The sequence below is a fragment of the Giraffa tippelskirchi genome, chromosome 1, assembly GCF_054371585.1.
Source record: "Giraffa tippelskirchi isolate mGirTip1 chromosome 1, T2T-mGirTip1v1.2.pri, whole genome shotgun sequence".
NCBI classification, from domain to species: domain Eukaryota; kingdom Metazoa; phylum Chordata; class Mammalia; order Artiodactyla; family Giraffidae; genus Giraffa; species Giraffa tippelskirchi.
In genome coordinates, this window is record NC_137275.1 from 191,640,555 (window position 1) to 191,655,620 (window position 15,066).

Sequence of the window (15,066 nt, forward strand, 5' to 3'; positions counted from 1 at the left end):
CAATGGGGCTGGTCCTGTTAAAGGCCTCGGCCCTCAGGCAGCCCCCGAACACTAAAGGTTGTTACCCTAGGCTGGAAGTCTGGCCACAAAAGCGGTGCAGAGAGAGGAGATCATCTTTCCCTTTTATTGATTGTGTATCTGCTCCCACCAACAATCACAGAATAATTTTTGCACTAAATTATTCAGGCATTTCCTGTCATATATGGAGATCCCATTCTGTAGTTTGCCTTCTCCCCTCAGACCTCTTTCCAATCAATAAGTACAGATCCACTTCATCATGCTCAGTGGTCGGCTTTTTTGGACACACCTCATTTCACTGGGCACAGCCCCCACCGATGGTGGCTCTTAGGTTTTCAGTGTTATGAGTAATGGCAGGGTAAACATGGCTACTACCGAGGCTCCCGGGCTTCTCCCTCAGGGCCGAAGGGATAATCAGGAAGCCTGAATCTGGAAAACCCAAGGGGGAGCAGGTGACAGGAGTCTGTCCAAAGTTGGAGGGGCCACAGGCAGAAGAAGGAGACGGAAAAGCAATGGCATTCCAGCCCGCTCCTCCAGGTAGAAATTTTTGTTTTGTTTTTAAAAGCTTCAAAAAAATATTTATTTATTTGGCTGAGTCAAGTCTTAGTTGCAGTACAAGGGCTCAGTAGTTGTGGTGTGTGGGTTTAGTTGCCCTGCAGTGTATGGACTCTTAGTTCCCTGACCAGGGATCGAACTCTTGTTCCCTGCATTGAAAGGTGGATTCTTAACCACTGGACCACCTGGGAAATCCTAGGTAGAATTTTTTTTTTCTTTTTCTAGATAGAGTTTTAAAAGTGTATCTTGTGGGACTTCCCTGGTAGTCAGTGGTTAAGACTTCGCCTTCCAACGCAGGGGGTGAGGTAAGATCCTATATTACTCTTGGCCAGAAAACTGAAACATGAAACAGAAGCAACAAATTCAATAAAGACTTTAAAAATGGTCCACATGAAAAAAATCTTAAAAAAAAAAAAAGTGTATCCTGTGATGCTCAAGGCTGATCTGGGAGAAAAGGGGGAAGGCAGGGGTGATCCTGCTATTTTTACAAATGAAGACTCAGATAAAATAACTTCCTCCAAGGCAGCATGAAGGGTGAGTCTCAGGAACAAGGGGAAACTCGAGACCACAGCACTTCCTTCTGTGGGGAGGGAAAAACTATGGGGAGGCCAGGGGTAGATTCATAAAACAGGAGAGCAAACTGAAGCTCAGGGAGAGGAACAGACTTGAACTGAGTGAGCCAGCGAGTGGGAAAGCAGAGGGCCAGACATAGTGCCCACTCTTTGTATGGCTTCCTCCAGCCCTCCTCCTGGCCCCTGCCTGGTGTCCTGGCACACAACTTGCTCAAGTGCCAGTATCTTGGGAAAATGTCACGGTCCTCTGCTTTCTGGTCCATTCACCCTATCACTTCACGTGACATTCAGACCCTGCCGGCTCCTCTGCCGCCCAGCCTGGGGACAGGTCCTGGAGCCCAAATGAAGGCAGGGGCCACGTTCTCTGCCTGGGGACCATGCCAGGGAAGGAAATGAGGTTCATCTGGCACAACCTGCTCAGCTAGCAAACCTCATTTCCTTTCTGATGGGGTAAGAAGTTCCAGTTCTAGGAAGAAATCGGCCCCTAGGAACGTCCAAACTCCCACCTCCTGGAATAAACAGGAGGAAGCGAGCTCAGGAGAGTGGTGGTGACTTGGCAACACCTAGCACTCGGTCATCTTCTCATTTCTTCCACCTCCCCCCAATCCTCCCCACACACAGCTTCCCTCTGTCACCAGCAGCAGAAACTCCTGCCGGGGAGGCTTCACTCATATACCTCCAAGGGCACCCTGGCCATCTACGCACCACAGTACTGCCTCCAAAGGACATCTGTGGGTCAGTGATTAGGCATCCAGGTCACATTCTCTCATGGAAAAGAGGTACTCTATGGGGGGCAAGACTGGTACCCACCAAATCCACACCTATGGCTACTGGGCTCTGCCCTGGCTCAGACTTGGTTTGGGTCCCAGGTGAAGTGGAAGAGTAAGGGCACTTCTCAAGAAAATGGCTACCCCAGGAGCCTGGCCCTGCCCCTCTTCCTCCCATCTTCCTGGCGCCTTGGAGCCCACCAACACAGGATTTGAGCCCCTCTCCCTTGCCAAGGCCACCATTCCGAACACCTTCCCTCAGGGCAGGCAGGAAGGGGTGGGGAAATAGCATTGCTGAGGTCTCCGGAGTCTCCAGAAGAGGAGTGGTCACTTACCCTGAGATCCATTCACCCAATCGCCTCACAGTTAAGTCCCAGACATGCGCCCTAGAAGAGGAAAGAAGATTCCCAGCACACCTGGTGTGTGCATGTGTATATGTGGGTCCCATGTACACAGCAGTCTATGTACACGTTGATACGCATGTATACCTGCGCTTTTAAAATTTAACAAATATTTGTAATGTGCATAATGTTTATTATGAGCTAGATATGGCCTGAGTGCTTTACAAAATTAATTCACTTGATCTTCCTGACAATCCTATGAAAGAAGTACTGTTATCCCATCACACAGATGAACAAACTGAGGCATAGAGAGGCTAAGTCACTCACTCAAGGTCGTGAAACTGGGAAGAAGCAGCAACAGGACTTGAAGACAGGCATTCTGGCCTCTCCTAAGTACTTGGCGGTGTCCATGCATTTTGGGAGAGGGAAGGGTGCCCCACTTAACCCAGACCTTATAGTTTGCAAAGCCCTGTAAGGCAGCACTCTGTCCAAAGGTGTCTGGTCAGAAAGACAGATCTGAGTGCCAGCTGCTGCTCAAGCCTGAGGCTACTAGGGCTCCTTCCAGCAGTCACAGGGATGGGTGGAGACGGCCATATGGCCCTGATGGGGCTTCAGGGGGCTGTCCTTCCGGCTCTGTTTCCCAGCCGGTCCCACAATCACAGCTCCATCCAGCAGGGCCTGTGGCCCCCTCAGCCTGGACAGCGTGGGGGTGACCTCTCCCATACACCGGTTTCCTCTGTTCCTTTTCTTCCAGAAGCCAATTCAATCAAAGCCACATGTCAGAGGCTGCAGAGCCTGACCTGGGGCATTGGAGGAGGTGCCCAAGGTACTTACTGTCTCAAGTCCTTGCGGCACAGCTAAGACCTTTTGTAGTGCCAGGTTAAATTTCCTGGGGCTGAGAAGAAAGCTTATTGGTCTAAGCTATGCTGTGAACAGTTTGTGTAAATGGCTCTGAGAGCATGCTGGCTTGTGTGGAAAACAGAACAGAGCCAGAGAACTGCTGGGAAAACTTCTTCTCTGAAGGGTCCCCAGATACTATGTGGTAAGTACCTGTGACGTGCCAGTCGCTGTATTTCAGACACATCTCTTTTAAGCCTCAAAAAGTCTGTGTGTGTTACTATTCCCATTTTACGGATATCCGTATGAGACTCAGATGGGGAAATGGCTGATTCCAGTAAGGTAAGGTACGTGTGATCTCAGGCAGGTGAGATAACATCTCCTCCCCTCACCCAAGCCCCCAGCTCCGCCCCCCAACACAGTGAGGCAGGCAGAGGAAGTAGAGCCCTGCTTTCCTCAGATCCTCCTAGCAGACAGTCCCCATCACTGCCCTCCAGCTTTGGAGGAACCTAACCCCTTACATCAGAAGAGAGACCACCTGCGGTTACAAAGATAGGGTCTTTTATTCACGTTATATTACTGGATTTTAAAGGCAAAAATACAGTTCTGTTTGAACACCAAGGTCAGACATTCACCCACTTACAATGGTAAATACATACATTTGTGTACATGGGAAATCAAAATACACAGCACACAGGTCTCTAGGACAGGAAGGCTCCCCTCCCAGCCATGTGAGGCGCCCCTTCCTCCAGCCCACCCCCTCACCACTGGTCAACAGAGGCCCTGAGGGGCAGCACCAGCATTTCCTTTACCCTCTTGCGCCACCTCTGCCCTTTGATCTTTTCCAAAGGCCACCTTAGAGGGTTACCAGCAACAGAATGGACAGAAACAGAGAAGGGCATGTGACAATGTCATGGTGACAACTTCCAAGTGAAGGAAATGCTCCTGAACCCTCAGTACTCAACTCCCCAGGGAAGAAGCAAGCGCTGCAGCATCTCACGAACCAGACCAGGGCTAGGCTTAACCCTGGGCCCAGGTGGACCCCATGAGCGCACCAGAAGATGATCAAACGGGGAATGGGCGGTGAAGCAGCGTTTCCAGTGGTCCTGAGAATGAACCACAGACTTGACTATTACAATGGAATATGAAAGAAAATGTAATAGGAAAACAAAAAAGAAAAAAAAAGTCAGAATTCCGCTTTTAAAAGTAAAGTAACAAAAAGGCTACCACCGGGGATACTTGACTCCTTTCTTTTAAGGCACTTTGGAAAAGTCAGGATCTGGGGACAGAAAGCGAGGTCTTCATTCTTTGCATTTCCCAAAGCTTCCTGTCAGGGCTATTCCTGGCTTTAACAACATCGCTATTAAGGAGTGGGGAATTGACAGACGGAACACTCTTTGCATAGCCAAGCTACAGTGGAAAATAATTTGTAACCAACACAAAGGTTTCTGGAAAAAGAACCAGGTAATAGCATGAGATACTCAAAGCGATAAAGGCACAGGTATGATTGGGGCCAGGCACCAGTTCAGCTTCCCCACTGAGGGCTGATTTCTAGGCTGCCCCCAGCTGAAAGGTTAACCCTGGGATTAGAAAGCTGAATTTTAAGCCCTCAGCCCAGCCTGGACCCAGCACTCGTGCCCAGTGGCAGGAACTGCCTTGTGCCTTTTACCCCAGGCAGGCTAAAACCTCCAGCGGCAGAGGTGGGCTTGGGGAAGACATCCGCTGTGAGTCGGCCTCCCTGGCGTAGGAGCACCTGCTAAAACCTGAGGGAGATGGAAAGCTTTAGGCACCAGAGTGGCCGTGGGAGGAGTGTGGATGTGTTCAGCTGAACTGCTCTCTAGATCTCTAATTAAAAGGCACATTCATGCTGGAGAATGGATAGTCTGTTTGACCCTGATTGCCACAGGCCAGTTTTAGGAAACAGGCAAGAGGTAATGGAACAAAAAGGGGGAGGGAGGGAAGAGAAAGGCAGCACAAGGGAGGCAGGAGGAGGAGGACAGAGAACCGGTCCTGCAAGGTGTCCTGCAAGGTGGGCCGGGCAGCTCAGCCAAGCCAACGGAGCCTGGAAGGCAGCCCCCAGGGGCAGATGGAGGGCCAGTAAACAATCTGATGGCTGTCATTTCCAGCTGCACAACCTGGGGCCGAAGAGAGGTGCTGGGATCAGTCTGAGGAGGTGGGGGTTGTTCCCTGGCCCTGCCCACCTGGGGAGGGCAGGGAGGTGGAAAGGTGGGGAACTCTGCCAGGAAGGCCAAAGTGTCTGCCTCCCCCACAGAGTCCAGCTTGATAGTGCTCATGGGATGCCTTAGCTCTCACTGAAGGACCCAAAGATGTCTGTGCTCTTCGGAAAACCTGGCCAGCCAGCTCCGTCCGAGGCCCATGTGGGACCACTACAGCATACGTTATTTTTTCCCCTAAAAAATGCTCAATCCCCATTCCCACATGTGAAACACAGTAAAAATACATAGGAAATTCAAGTTTATATAGCATGCTCAGAAAAATAAATTGCCATGACTAAACACTATGCCATTCTGGATCAACACAAAATCAAGCTAGACCATAAGGAGGATCTGATTCGTTCTTTCTTTAAAATACTACAAATGCTATTAAAAAAAGGATTTACATTCAGAAATCAGGTGATCTGGGGAAAGGCCACTGAATGTGAGAACACTCAAGGCTTTTGCTCTGGTGGCTAACATGCCCTTGGAATTCAAGCCTCAAGTTTTAAAATTCTTTTGCTAAGAAAAGACACACATACACAGTGATTGTAATAGTTGCATATCACGGAGAGAGGGTTGAGGGCGGGGGATGGTAACATGAGAATGGTTGAAACTGGGTGTTTTTCTGTTAAAACAGGACAACGGAAAAACACCACATCGATCCAATTTCAGCAGCACTCTCCAATTTTTCACAAAGTAATAATACCACAATTTAAAGCAATATTCTTACCTATATCATAACAAATTAGCAGGTTTGTTTTTTTTTGCTGGGGATGAGTCCCCAGTCATCAGATTTGGAGCTGTGCACAGCTTTGATTCTTTGGGTGACACCGTGAACATGCCGAGAGCCCCCAGAGGCTGACGGTTTCTATGCTTAGGTACACCTCGTGGGGCTGAGAAGTCACATGCTGAGCCAAGCTGGGGGCAATATATCCCACTCGTTCTGGTCGTCCGGAAAGGCGTCTGAATGATGAGCAGAGAGGGCCTATCACTGATTGTGAGAATGAGAGGGACCAGCCCAGCACACGGGCAGAGACACAGCAGAGGTCCCTGGCCATTTTCAGGTCTCTGATCAGTACACCAAAATGCTAGCTTGGCGTCCCGATGTCCACTGTGATTTTGGTATACAATGGGTACCTCTGGACCTCTAACACCATGTAGGTGAGTGAGTTCAAACCATCAGAGAGCATTGTCTCCTTTGTATGTGCAATTCGGTCAAACCTACAAGGAACAAACAGACAAAGGGTTTGAAACCAAAACAAAAATCTTAAAAGGAAGTGGCAACCCACTCCAGTATTCTTGCCTGGGAAATCCCATGGACAGAGGAGCCTGGTGGGCTACAGTCTGTGGGGTCGCAAAGAGTCGGACACAATGAGCGACAAAACAATCACCACCACCTCCCTCCTACTCTAACCCTGCCCTGTGGATGGAACCCGTTTTCCCTTGAGGCACGGAGCCCACTCCAGAGCCCCATTCCTGTAGCCAGCCCCACCTGAAGGCAGAAGAAGAAAACACACACAGGGGAGAGAATAAAAGAGAACACACCTCTGAGGATTAGGTTCATTTTTCTTGTCTCTCGAGTGGCGTATCATCCGACACTTCCCAACCACAGCATTTGGGCGGGACACTGACATGCCTCTAAAAGCTAATCTGTAAGGAGCAAAGGGACAAGTGGTCATCACAGAGCTGCCACAAGACCCGGGTCCCACAGCCCCAGCTGCAAGACTTTTGTCCCATCCACCATCCCATCCTGTCAGCTGGTCTCACCAACCCACATCCCAGCCCAGTGTACAGGCAGCAGTTAAAACACACACCCCTTCCTCATAACCTTTTACCTCTGGTTCTAGATCTTGTGCGAGGACTATCCTGTGCCAGGCACTGGGGAGGGGGGGTCTGCCCTTGTGGAATTTATGGTGTGGATGCTTAGAATGTTGGGCCATCGGTGCCAGGACGAAGGGGAGGAGGTGGGCGTGGGAATGCTCAGCACAGAGGGAGAAGCAACCAACTCCACCTGATCAAGATTAGGCAGAGCCAAGCCCTGAAGGTGAGTGGGTGTTTGCCAGAGCATTATGGGCAGTCAGGACAGCAAAGGCAGGGAGGTGAGAGCAAGCGCAGTACCCTCAGGGAGCATCAAAGTTTGGGGTAGGAAGTGGCCAGAGGTGAAGCAGGAAAGAGGGCACAGACTGTATCATGGAGGCCTTCTCAGAGCATCTCCCAGAACAGGGCCAATGTCTGAAAGGGATATAACACAGTCATCCCTCGGTATCCCCAGGGGATCGGTTCCTGGACAACCTCCTTCCCCGTGGTTGCTCAAGTCTCTTATGTAAAATATGCAGCATTTCCATATAACCTATGCACGTCCTCATCCTCCCATATACTTTAAATCACCTCTAGGTGACTTATAATACCTAATATAGTGTGAATGATATGTAGGGAGTTATAAATAGAATGTAAATGTTATGGAAATAGTCTCAGGTGCACAGCGAATTCAAGTTTTGCTTTCTGGAATTTTCTGGGATTTTTTTCCCCCCTGAATATTTTCTATTGAAGGTGCGTTGAATCTGTGGGGATGTGGAATCTGCAGATATGGAGAGCTCACTATATGCTGGGTTTCCCAACACTGTACACAGAGTTGGCCAATGGGAAGTCTCTCTGTTACGCAGTAAGATAATGGAAAGCCAGGAACAAGACTAGAGGCAGCCAGGTCACAGTGGAAGATTCTGTGTGGGTTCTGGAGGAGAAAGGAATGAGGAATACCAACCAAAGTCTTGACAGCAGGAATACAACACTAAGCCGAGAGGCAGAAATGGCTAGTCCTAGGTGACTTAAAGGTTCCCAGCCTGGCCTCCCTCAGTGCTGAGCTACGGCCTAGCAAAAGCAAGCTGGTACATAATAAGAGTTAGGTTCTTTACCTTTCAGGAAAGCTGCTCCAGGAGGAGGAGCAAGATAGGCATAAGGGATTAAGAGGTAAAAACCACTAGATACAAGATAAATATGGCTTCCCTGGTGGCTCAAATGGTAAAGAATCTGCCTGCAGTGTAGGAGACCTAGGTTTGATCCCTGGGTTGGGAAGATCCCCTGGAAAAATGAATGGCTACCCACTCCAGTATTCTTGTCTGGAGAATTCTATGGACAGAGGAGCCTGGTGGGCTACAGTCCATGGGGTCGCAAAGAGTTGGACACGACTGAGTGACTGACACATCCACTTCCCATAAGATAAATAAGCCACAAGGATATATTGTACAGCACTGGGACTATAGCCAATGTTTTATAATGACTATACATGAAATATAACCTTTAAAAATTGTGAATTACTATGTTGTACATCTGAAACCCACATTGTACATCAACTATACCTCAATTTAAAGATTTTAAAGAAAGGACAGAAGGCTCCTCCACAACCACTGATCCTTCTATTCCCCCACCCTCAGGAGTTTGTCCTCGGGGCTCCCTCCTGGAGACTTTTCTGATCACTCAGGTCTGTGCAGCATGTCAGTCCTGTACACCGTCACACGGGCCCAGCTGCCTGGGTGCGGTGCTGTGAAAGCACGTCTGTTTTTGTCTGGACTCCCTGTTCAGGGCTTCAGTGTCTTCCTCCCCACTGGTCCTGCCTGGCCCAGTGATAACCAATCTCTAAAATTCAAGTTTTCTTCAAGGACTGTGTTAAAGACTTGGGTCTATGCTGCAAAGCTAATCTTAAGTGACTTGGATGCTGCTCTGAAAGACATCTGTTAATGATCGAATTAATGTACTCCAGTTCAGGAAGACACCAGGGTGTATTCTGGTTTCAAACTCAGTGGCAAGTTCAGATTGGCTCCCAGAGGGGGAAGGTGCTTTTTGCCCACAGCCAGCAGGGGTAGAGATTCCACTGCCAGGAAGAACCAAGCAGAATGTGGTTTCAAATGCCACTGACAGATGGTTTTTTTACCATCTGCGATGACAACTCACATAATAAAGTTTTACCAACTCTTGAAGAGCCCCAGGGTGTGGATGGCCTTGTAGTGTGAGTCACTCCTTCACATGTTTCTCATTTTACATTTTCCAGAAGGCTAAGGCAAAAATCACAGAAGCTAGTTTTCCTAAAGATACTTTTTAATTTTTTTAACTTTTTTTTTTTGTATTGGCATAGAGCCAATTAAAAATGTTGCGATAGTTTCAGGTGAACAAGGAAGGGACTCAACCATACATATACATGTATCCATTCTTCCCCAAACTTCCCTCCCATCTAGGCTGCCACATAAAATTGAGCAGAGCTCCATGTGCTACACAGTAGGACCTTACTGGTTATCCATTTTAAATACAGCAGTGAGTAAAGGTTGCGTTTTTTTGTTGTTTTTTGTTCCTAATGCAGGTGGATTAAAACTTTCAAGGGCACATCAGAGTTACACACATGCTTATTTTCAGATGCTTTCCAGTTTCATTAAGGGTTCTCATGGTCTGTCTCTTAAGACACTCTTTATCAGCTGGAGCTTCTACAGCAGGGCTCACCTAAGAATTCAGGCTGGGTGGGGACTGCATCTCTCCTTGGGGTCAATCCTTCCAAAATAACCAAGCACTGATAGAAAAACGAGAAGTGAAGGGAGACAGGGAAGCACGAGATCTAAGTTGTGAGGCTTACCTGTTATAAATGTCATCATCTTCACCTCCCCAGCCCCAGTAGTTATTAGGAAATCCATTGATGCTGAGAAACTGTTGTTTACTTAGAGCAGAGACACCTCCAAAATACTGCACGTAAGGTAGGCTGGGGAAAAAAAGCCACACACACGCACACACAGAGGACCAGTAGTTAGTATTTATTCTTTAATAAAGCTCACTCAAAATATAAATACTTCTGGGCTTCCCTGGTGGTTCAGTGGTGAAGAATCCAATGCAGGAGACATGGGTTCAATCTCTGGTCCAGGAAGATCTCACATGCCTTGGAACAACTAAGCCCTGTGCCACAACTATTGAGCCTGTGTTCTCAAGCCCAAGAACCACAACTACTGGAGCCCGTGTGCCTAGAGCCCATGCTCTGCAACAAGAGAAGCCACCATAATGAGAAGCTCATGCACTGCGGCGAAGAGTTAGCCCCATTCGTCGCCACTAGAGAAAAGCCCATGTGCAGCAACGAAGACCCAGCACTGCCAAAAATTAATCAGTTCAGTCATTCAGCCAGTGGACTCTTTGCAACCCCATGGACTGCAGCACGCCAGGCTTCCCTGTCCATCACCAACTCCTGGAGCTTGCTCAAACTCATGTCCATCAAGTCGGTGATGCCAGCCAACCATCTTATCCTCTGTCACCTCTTCTGCTCCTGCCTTCAATCTTTCCCAGCATCAGGGTCTTATAAAATTATTTTTTAAAAATATATAAACACTTCTAAAGTTATTTTTATTCCCTGGAACTTTTAAATTAGGGATTTATGAGGGTTTCGTTTTGTTTTCATATCAGACTCAGATTATCTTAGAGAAGACACAGATATCAAAAAGCAGAATCTTGCTCTTTCCAAGAACACTGTGGTTATCTAGACAATCAGTCAATGACAAGAACGGAAGCCCAGTTCTTCTGCATTGCTTGAGAACCTGCTTTCCATGGGTCAGAAATCCTTCTCCAGAAGGTCCCAGAAACTGAGACTGCTTTAGGGTCTCCTGTGCCCACCCTGTCATGCCCCCCTTCCCACCCCTGGCCCATCTACAGTCTTGCTTTCATTCTTCCAAAGGTATATCGACTTGAACACTGACCCCAACAGTCAAGACAGCATTTCTGAAAATTTGCTAAAATAAAAATTTTCTTGGAAAATTCTACCACATCCTGACTTGGCAAAATGTATGATGATGAATCTATTTTGACCCATTTTCAAGCAGCAGGGCATCTGGGCTTTCATCCTTCCAAACCATTCTGCATTTCAATATTTCAGTGGTTATGAATCGTGGACTCCTGAGGGACACAGAGGAAGAACTGACGAGAAATGTTAGGAATCTGGATGTGTCCAGAGGGCAAAGCAAAGGCTTTCCTGTGGGCTTTATAAAGGCTGTGATTTTGTGACAACCCCGTGTGTAGCTCCAAACCACACTCGGGCTTTTACTGGAATCCAAAGAGACCAAAACCCATCACACAAATTAAGGAAAACTCTAACTCAGACTTTGAGGGGGAAGTCAGCCAAACCATACAAAATGTATGAAAAAAAAGATGCAGTTATTATTTTCAAATACGTTCCAGAATTCTGACTGCAAGCATCCACAAGCAAAGATCCCTGGGGGCCTGCTTTAATGAATCAAAGATAATCCACTTGTAATTAGGTATCATTGTTTAAGCATCAAGTCATCCCCCTTTGGTTATCTGCACACTACAGTCTGCACTTATAATATGAGGGTTTGAAAACCAGAGGTGACCAGGCCATTAAGGCTTTTTCATAATCAGTGTTTTTACAGAAGTGGACTCTCAGCCACTGCACAGGGGAAGTATATGCTATTCTGACCAGATATGGTTTTGCTGTCTCTGCTGGTTTCTCTTACCTTCCTGCCTCGTCTCCCAAGCCTAACTAGTTCTGGGTGAAATATACATGATGCTGTGGTAAAGAATTAGGTAAGCACCACCACGCTTCAAGGGCAGAGTTCAGAGGAACCGGTGTGTCTCAAAGAGGAGAAGATACACAAACAGGGAGGGAGGGGGGAAATAGGAGGGTACAAAGTTCTGTTTACAGTCAAAGCTTCCCCCTCTAAGACAGGATATTTAAGGTCTGAATGCTTTAATTTTTGGGGAAGGACTTCAGAACATCCTCCCTTCATCTCACAGCCCTTATGCCCCCAGCAAGGGAGGACAGAAAGAAATGATGAGAGCAAGATGAGTCTGGGGCTTCCCGGGTGGTCCAGTGATTAAGGACCTGCCTTGCAATGCAAGGGACACTGGTTTGATCCCTGGGCTGGGAAGATCCCATGTGCTGCAGAGCAACTAAGCCCGTGAGCCACAACTACTGAAGCATTCATGCCTAGAGCCTGTGCTCTGCAACAAGAGAAGCCACTGCAATGAGAAGCCCGTGCACCACAACGAGTAGCCCCTGCTTCCTGCAACTAGAGAAAGCCCATGTGCATTAACAAATACCCAGCATGGCCAAAAAATTAAATAAATAAACTTAAAACAATAAATAAAATGAGTCTGAAAGAAAGCTGTTGTATCTATACCAAGGTACTACCAGTTGGCACACAGGCCTGCAGGACTGTGGTAGTCAGCCTGGGCCAGGGATGCCCAGCACACGAGGTACCCACAGTACACCTTCCTGGAGCTTCCAGGCTGACTTAGAACATGGAGGAAGAGGTCAGGTTACCCAACTGACAGGTGCCCTAAGTTTACGTTGATACAAATGTGGACAAATTATGGAATGAAATGCAAATTTACTTTTTAACATTAAAAAAATGGACCGCAAGGCTATTTTCCACCTATGACAATGGGCTTTAATTACACTGCTGCTCCTGGGGACAGGTATCAGCCGGGTTCCTCGCAAAGGGGCATTTTGGTGGGAAAGTCTGAGCCCCAGTGTTTAAGCAGAAGCCTGTGCTTTGCAGGGAAACAGAACCGTGTTCCTTCTTAAAGTGCCAAGGAAGATCTGCTGAATTACCCAAGTCCAAGAAATTACTGAGGGAGATGACTCCAATTTGCTTCCCAAATTGTGAGGTGAAGGGGAGAAGAAAGTCAAGTAAGACAACGACCGTCTGGAGCCTGAAGACAAGTGCCATTCCAAATATAAACACTTCTCACCTGGAGGTGCAGAGGTATAGGTGCTTCTGGACTCCACTTCCCTCCTTAAATAATAACTGACTATGACTATTCTCCATTTGAACAGAGTTCCAAAGAATAGCAAAGAAAGGTAAGAAAGCCTTCCTCAGTGATCAGTGCAAAGAAATAGAGGAAAACAATAGAATGGAAAAGACTAGAGATCTCTTCAAGAAAATTAGAGGTACCAAGGGAACATTGCATGCAAAGATGGGCACAATTAAGGACAGAAATGGTATGGACCTAACAGAAGCAGAAGATATTAAGAAGAGGTGGCAAGAATACACAGAAGAACTGTATAAAAAAGATCTTCACGACCCAGATAATCATGATGGTGTGATCACTCACCTAGAGCCAGACATCCTGGAATGCAAAGTCAAGTGGGCCTTAGGAAGCATCACTACGAACAAGCTAGTGGAGGTGATGGAATTCCAGTTGAGCTGTTTCAAATCCTAAAAGATGATGCTGTGAAAGTGCTGCACTCAATATGCCAGCAAATCTGGAAAACTCAGCAGTGGCCACAGGACTGGAAAAGGTCAGTTTTCATTCCAATCCCAAAGAAAGGCAATGCCAAAGAATGCTCAAACTACCACACAACTGCACTCATCTCACACGCTAGTAAAGTAACGCTCAAAATTCTCCAAGCCAGGCTTCAGAAATACATGAACTGTGAACTTCCAGATGTTCAACCTGGTTTTAGAAAAGGCAGAGGAACCAGAGATCAAATTGCCAACATCCGCTGGATCATCAAAAAAGCAAGAGAGTTCCAGAAAAACATCTATTTCTGGTTTATTGACTATGCCAAAGCCTTTGACTGTGTGGGTCACAACAAACTGCGGAAAATTCTTAAAGAGATGGGACTACCAGACCACCTGACCTGCCTCTTGAGAAACCTGTATGCAGGTTAGGAAGCAAGAGTTAGAACTGGACATGGAACAACAGACAGGTTCCAAATAGGAAAAGGAGTGTGTCAAGTCTGTATATTGTCACCCTGCTTATTTAACTTATATGCAGAGTACATCATGAGAAATGCTGGGCTGGATGAAACACAAGCTGAAATCAAAATTGCCAGGAGAAATATTAATAACCTCAGATATGCAGATGACACCACCCTTATGGCAGAAAGTGAAGAAGAACTAAAGAGCCTCTTGATGAAAGTGAAAGAGGAGAGTGAAAAAGTTGGCTTAAAGCTCAACATTCAGAAAACTTAAGATCATGGCATCCAATCCCATCACTTCATGGCAAATAGATGGGGAAACAGTGGAAACAGTGGCAGACTTTATTTTTGGGGGCTGCAAAATCACTGCAGATGGTGATTGCAGCCATGAAATTAAAAGATGCTTACTCCTCAGAAGTTACGACCAACCTAGACAGCATATTAAAAAGCAGAGACATTATTTTGCCAACAAAGGTCCGTCTCATTAAGGCTATGGTTTTTCCAGTAGTCATGTATGGATATGAGAGCTGGACTATAAAGAAAGCTGAGCGCCGAAGAAATGATGCTCTTGAACTGTGGTGTTGGAGAAGACTCTTGAGAGTCCCTTGGACTGAAAGGAGATCCAACCAGTCCATCTTAAGGGAGATCAGTCTTGAGTGTTCATTGTAAGGACTGACGTTGAAGCTGAAACTCCAATACTTTGGTCACCTGTTGCGAAGAGCTGATTCATTTACAAAAACCCTGATGCTGGGAAAGATTGAGGGCAGGAAGAGAAGGGGATGACAGAGGATGAGATGGTTGGATAGCATCACCGACTCAATGGAGATGAGTTTGAGTAAACTTTGGGTGTTGGTGGTGGACAGGGAGGCCTGGCATGCTGTGGTCCATGGGGTCGCGAAGAGTCAGACACGACTGAGCGACTGAACTGAACTGATGAGCTTCAAAGGACTTCCCAGGTGGCTCCAGTGGTCAAGAACTCCTACCAATGCAGGAGACAGGAGAGACACGGGTTCGATTGCTGGGCCAGGAAGATCCCCTGGAGGAGGGCATAACAAGCCACTCCAGGATTCTTGC

At 47.2% G+C, this 15,066-nt stretch overlaps 1 protein-coding gene and 1 long non-coding RNA gene across 4 annotated transcripts in view; one reads left to right on the forward strand and one right to left on the reverse strand.

The window, feature by feature from the left end:
- Positions 1–3,634: 3,634 nt before the first annotated feature.
- The window catches only part of B4GALT1 (beta-1,4-galactosyltransferase 1), a 54,178-nt gene continuing 42,746 nt past the window's right edge, over positions 3,635–15,066 (reverse strand). Inside the window, exons 4-6 of one of the 3 annotated variants that reach the window (XM_081518627.1) lie at positions 9,925–10,047; positions 6,852–6,956; positions 3,635–6,269 (exon numbers count right to left, since the gene is read on the reverse strand). In XM_081518627.1, coding sequence (XP_081374753.1) covers positions 6,095–6,269; positions 6,852–6,956; positions 9,925–10,047 — 403 coding nt within the window. In that variant the 3' untranslated portion in view covers positions 3,635–6,094. Of the gene's footprint in view, positions 6,528–6,851; positions 6,957–9,924; positions 10,048–15,066 lie in introns of all 3 variants that reach the window. The other 2 variants (XM_081518638.1, XM_081518647.1) reach the window with 2 other exon arrangements.
- LOC145516882 (uncharacterized) lies at positions 9,393–14,620 on the forward strand. Its single transcript, XR_014061842.1, has 2 exons — positions 9,393–12,022; positions 12,440–14,620. It is a non-coding gene; the product is annotated as an uncharacterized LOC145516882 (long non-coding RNA).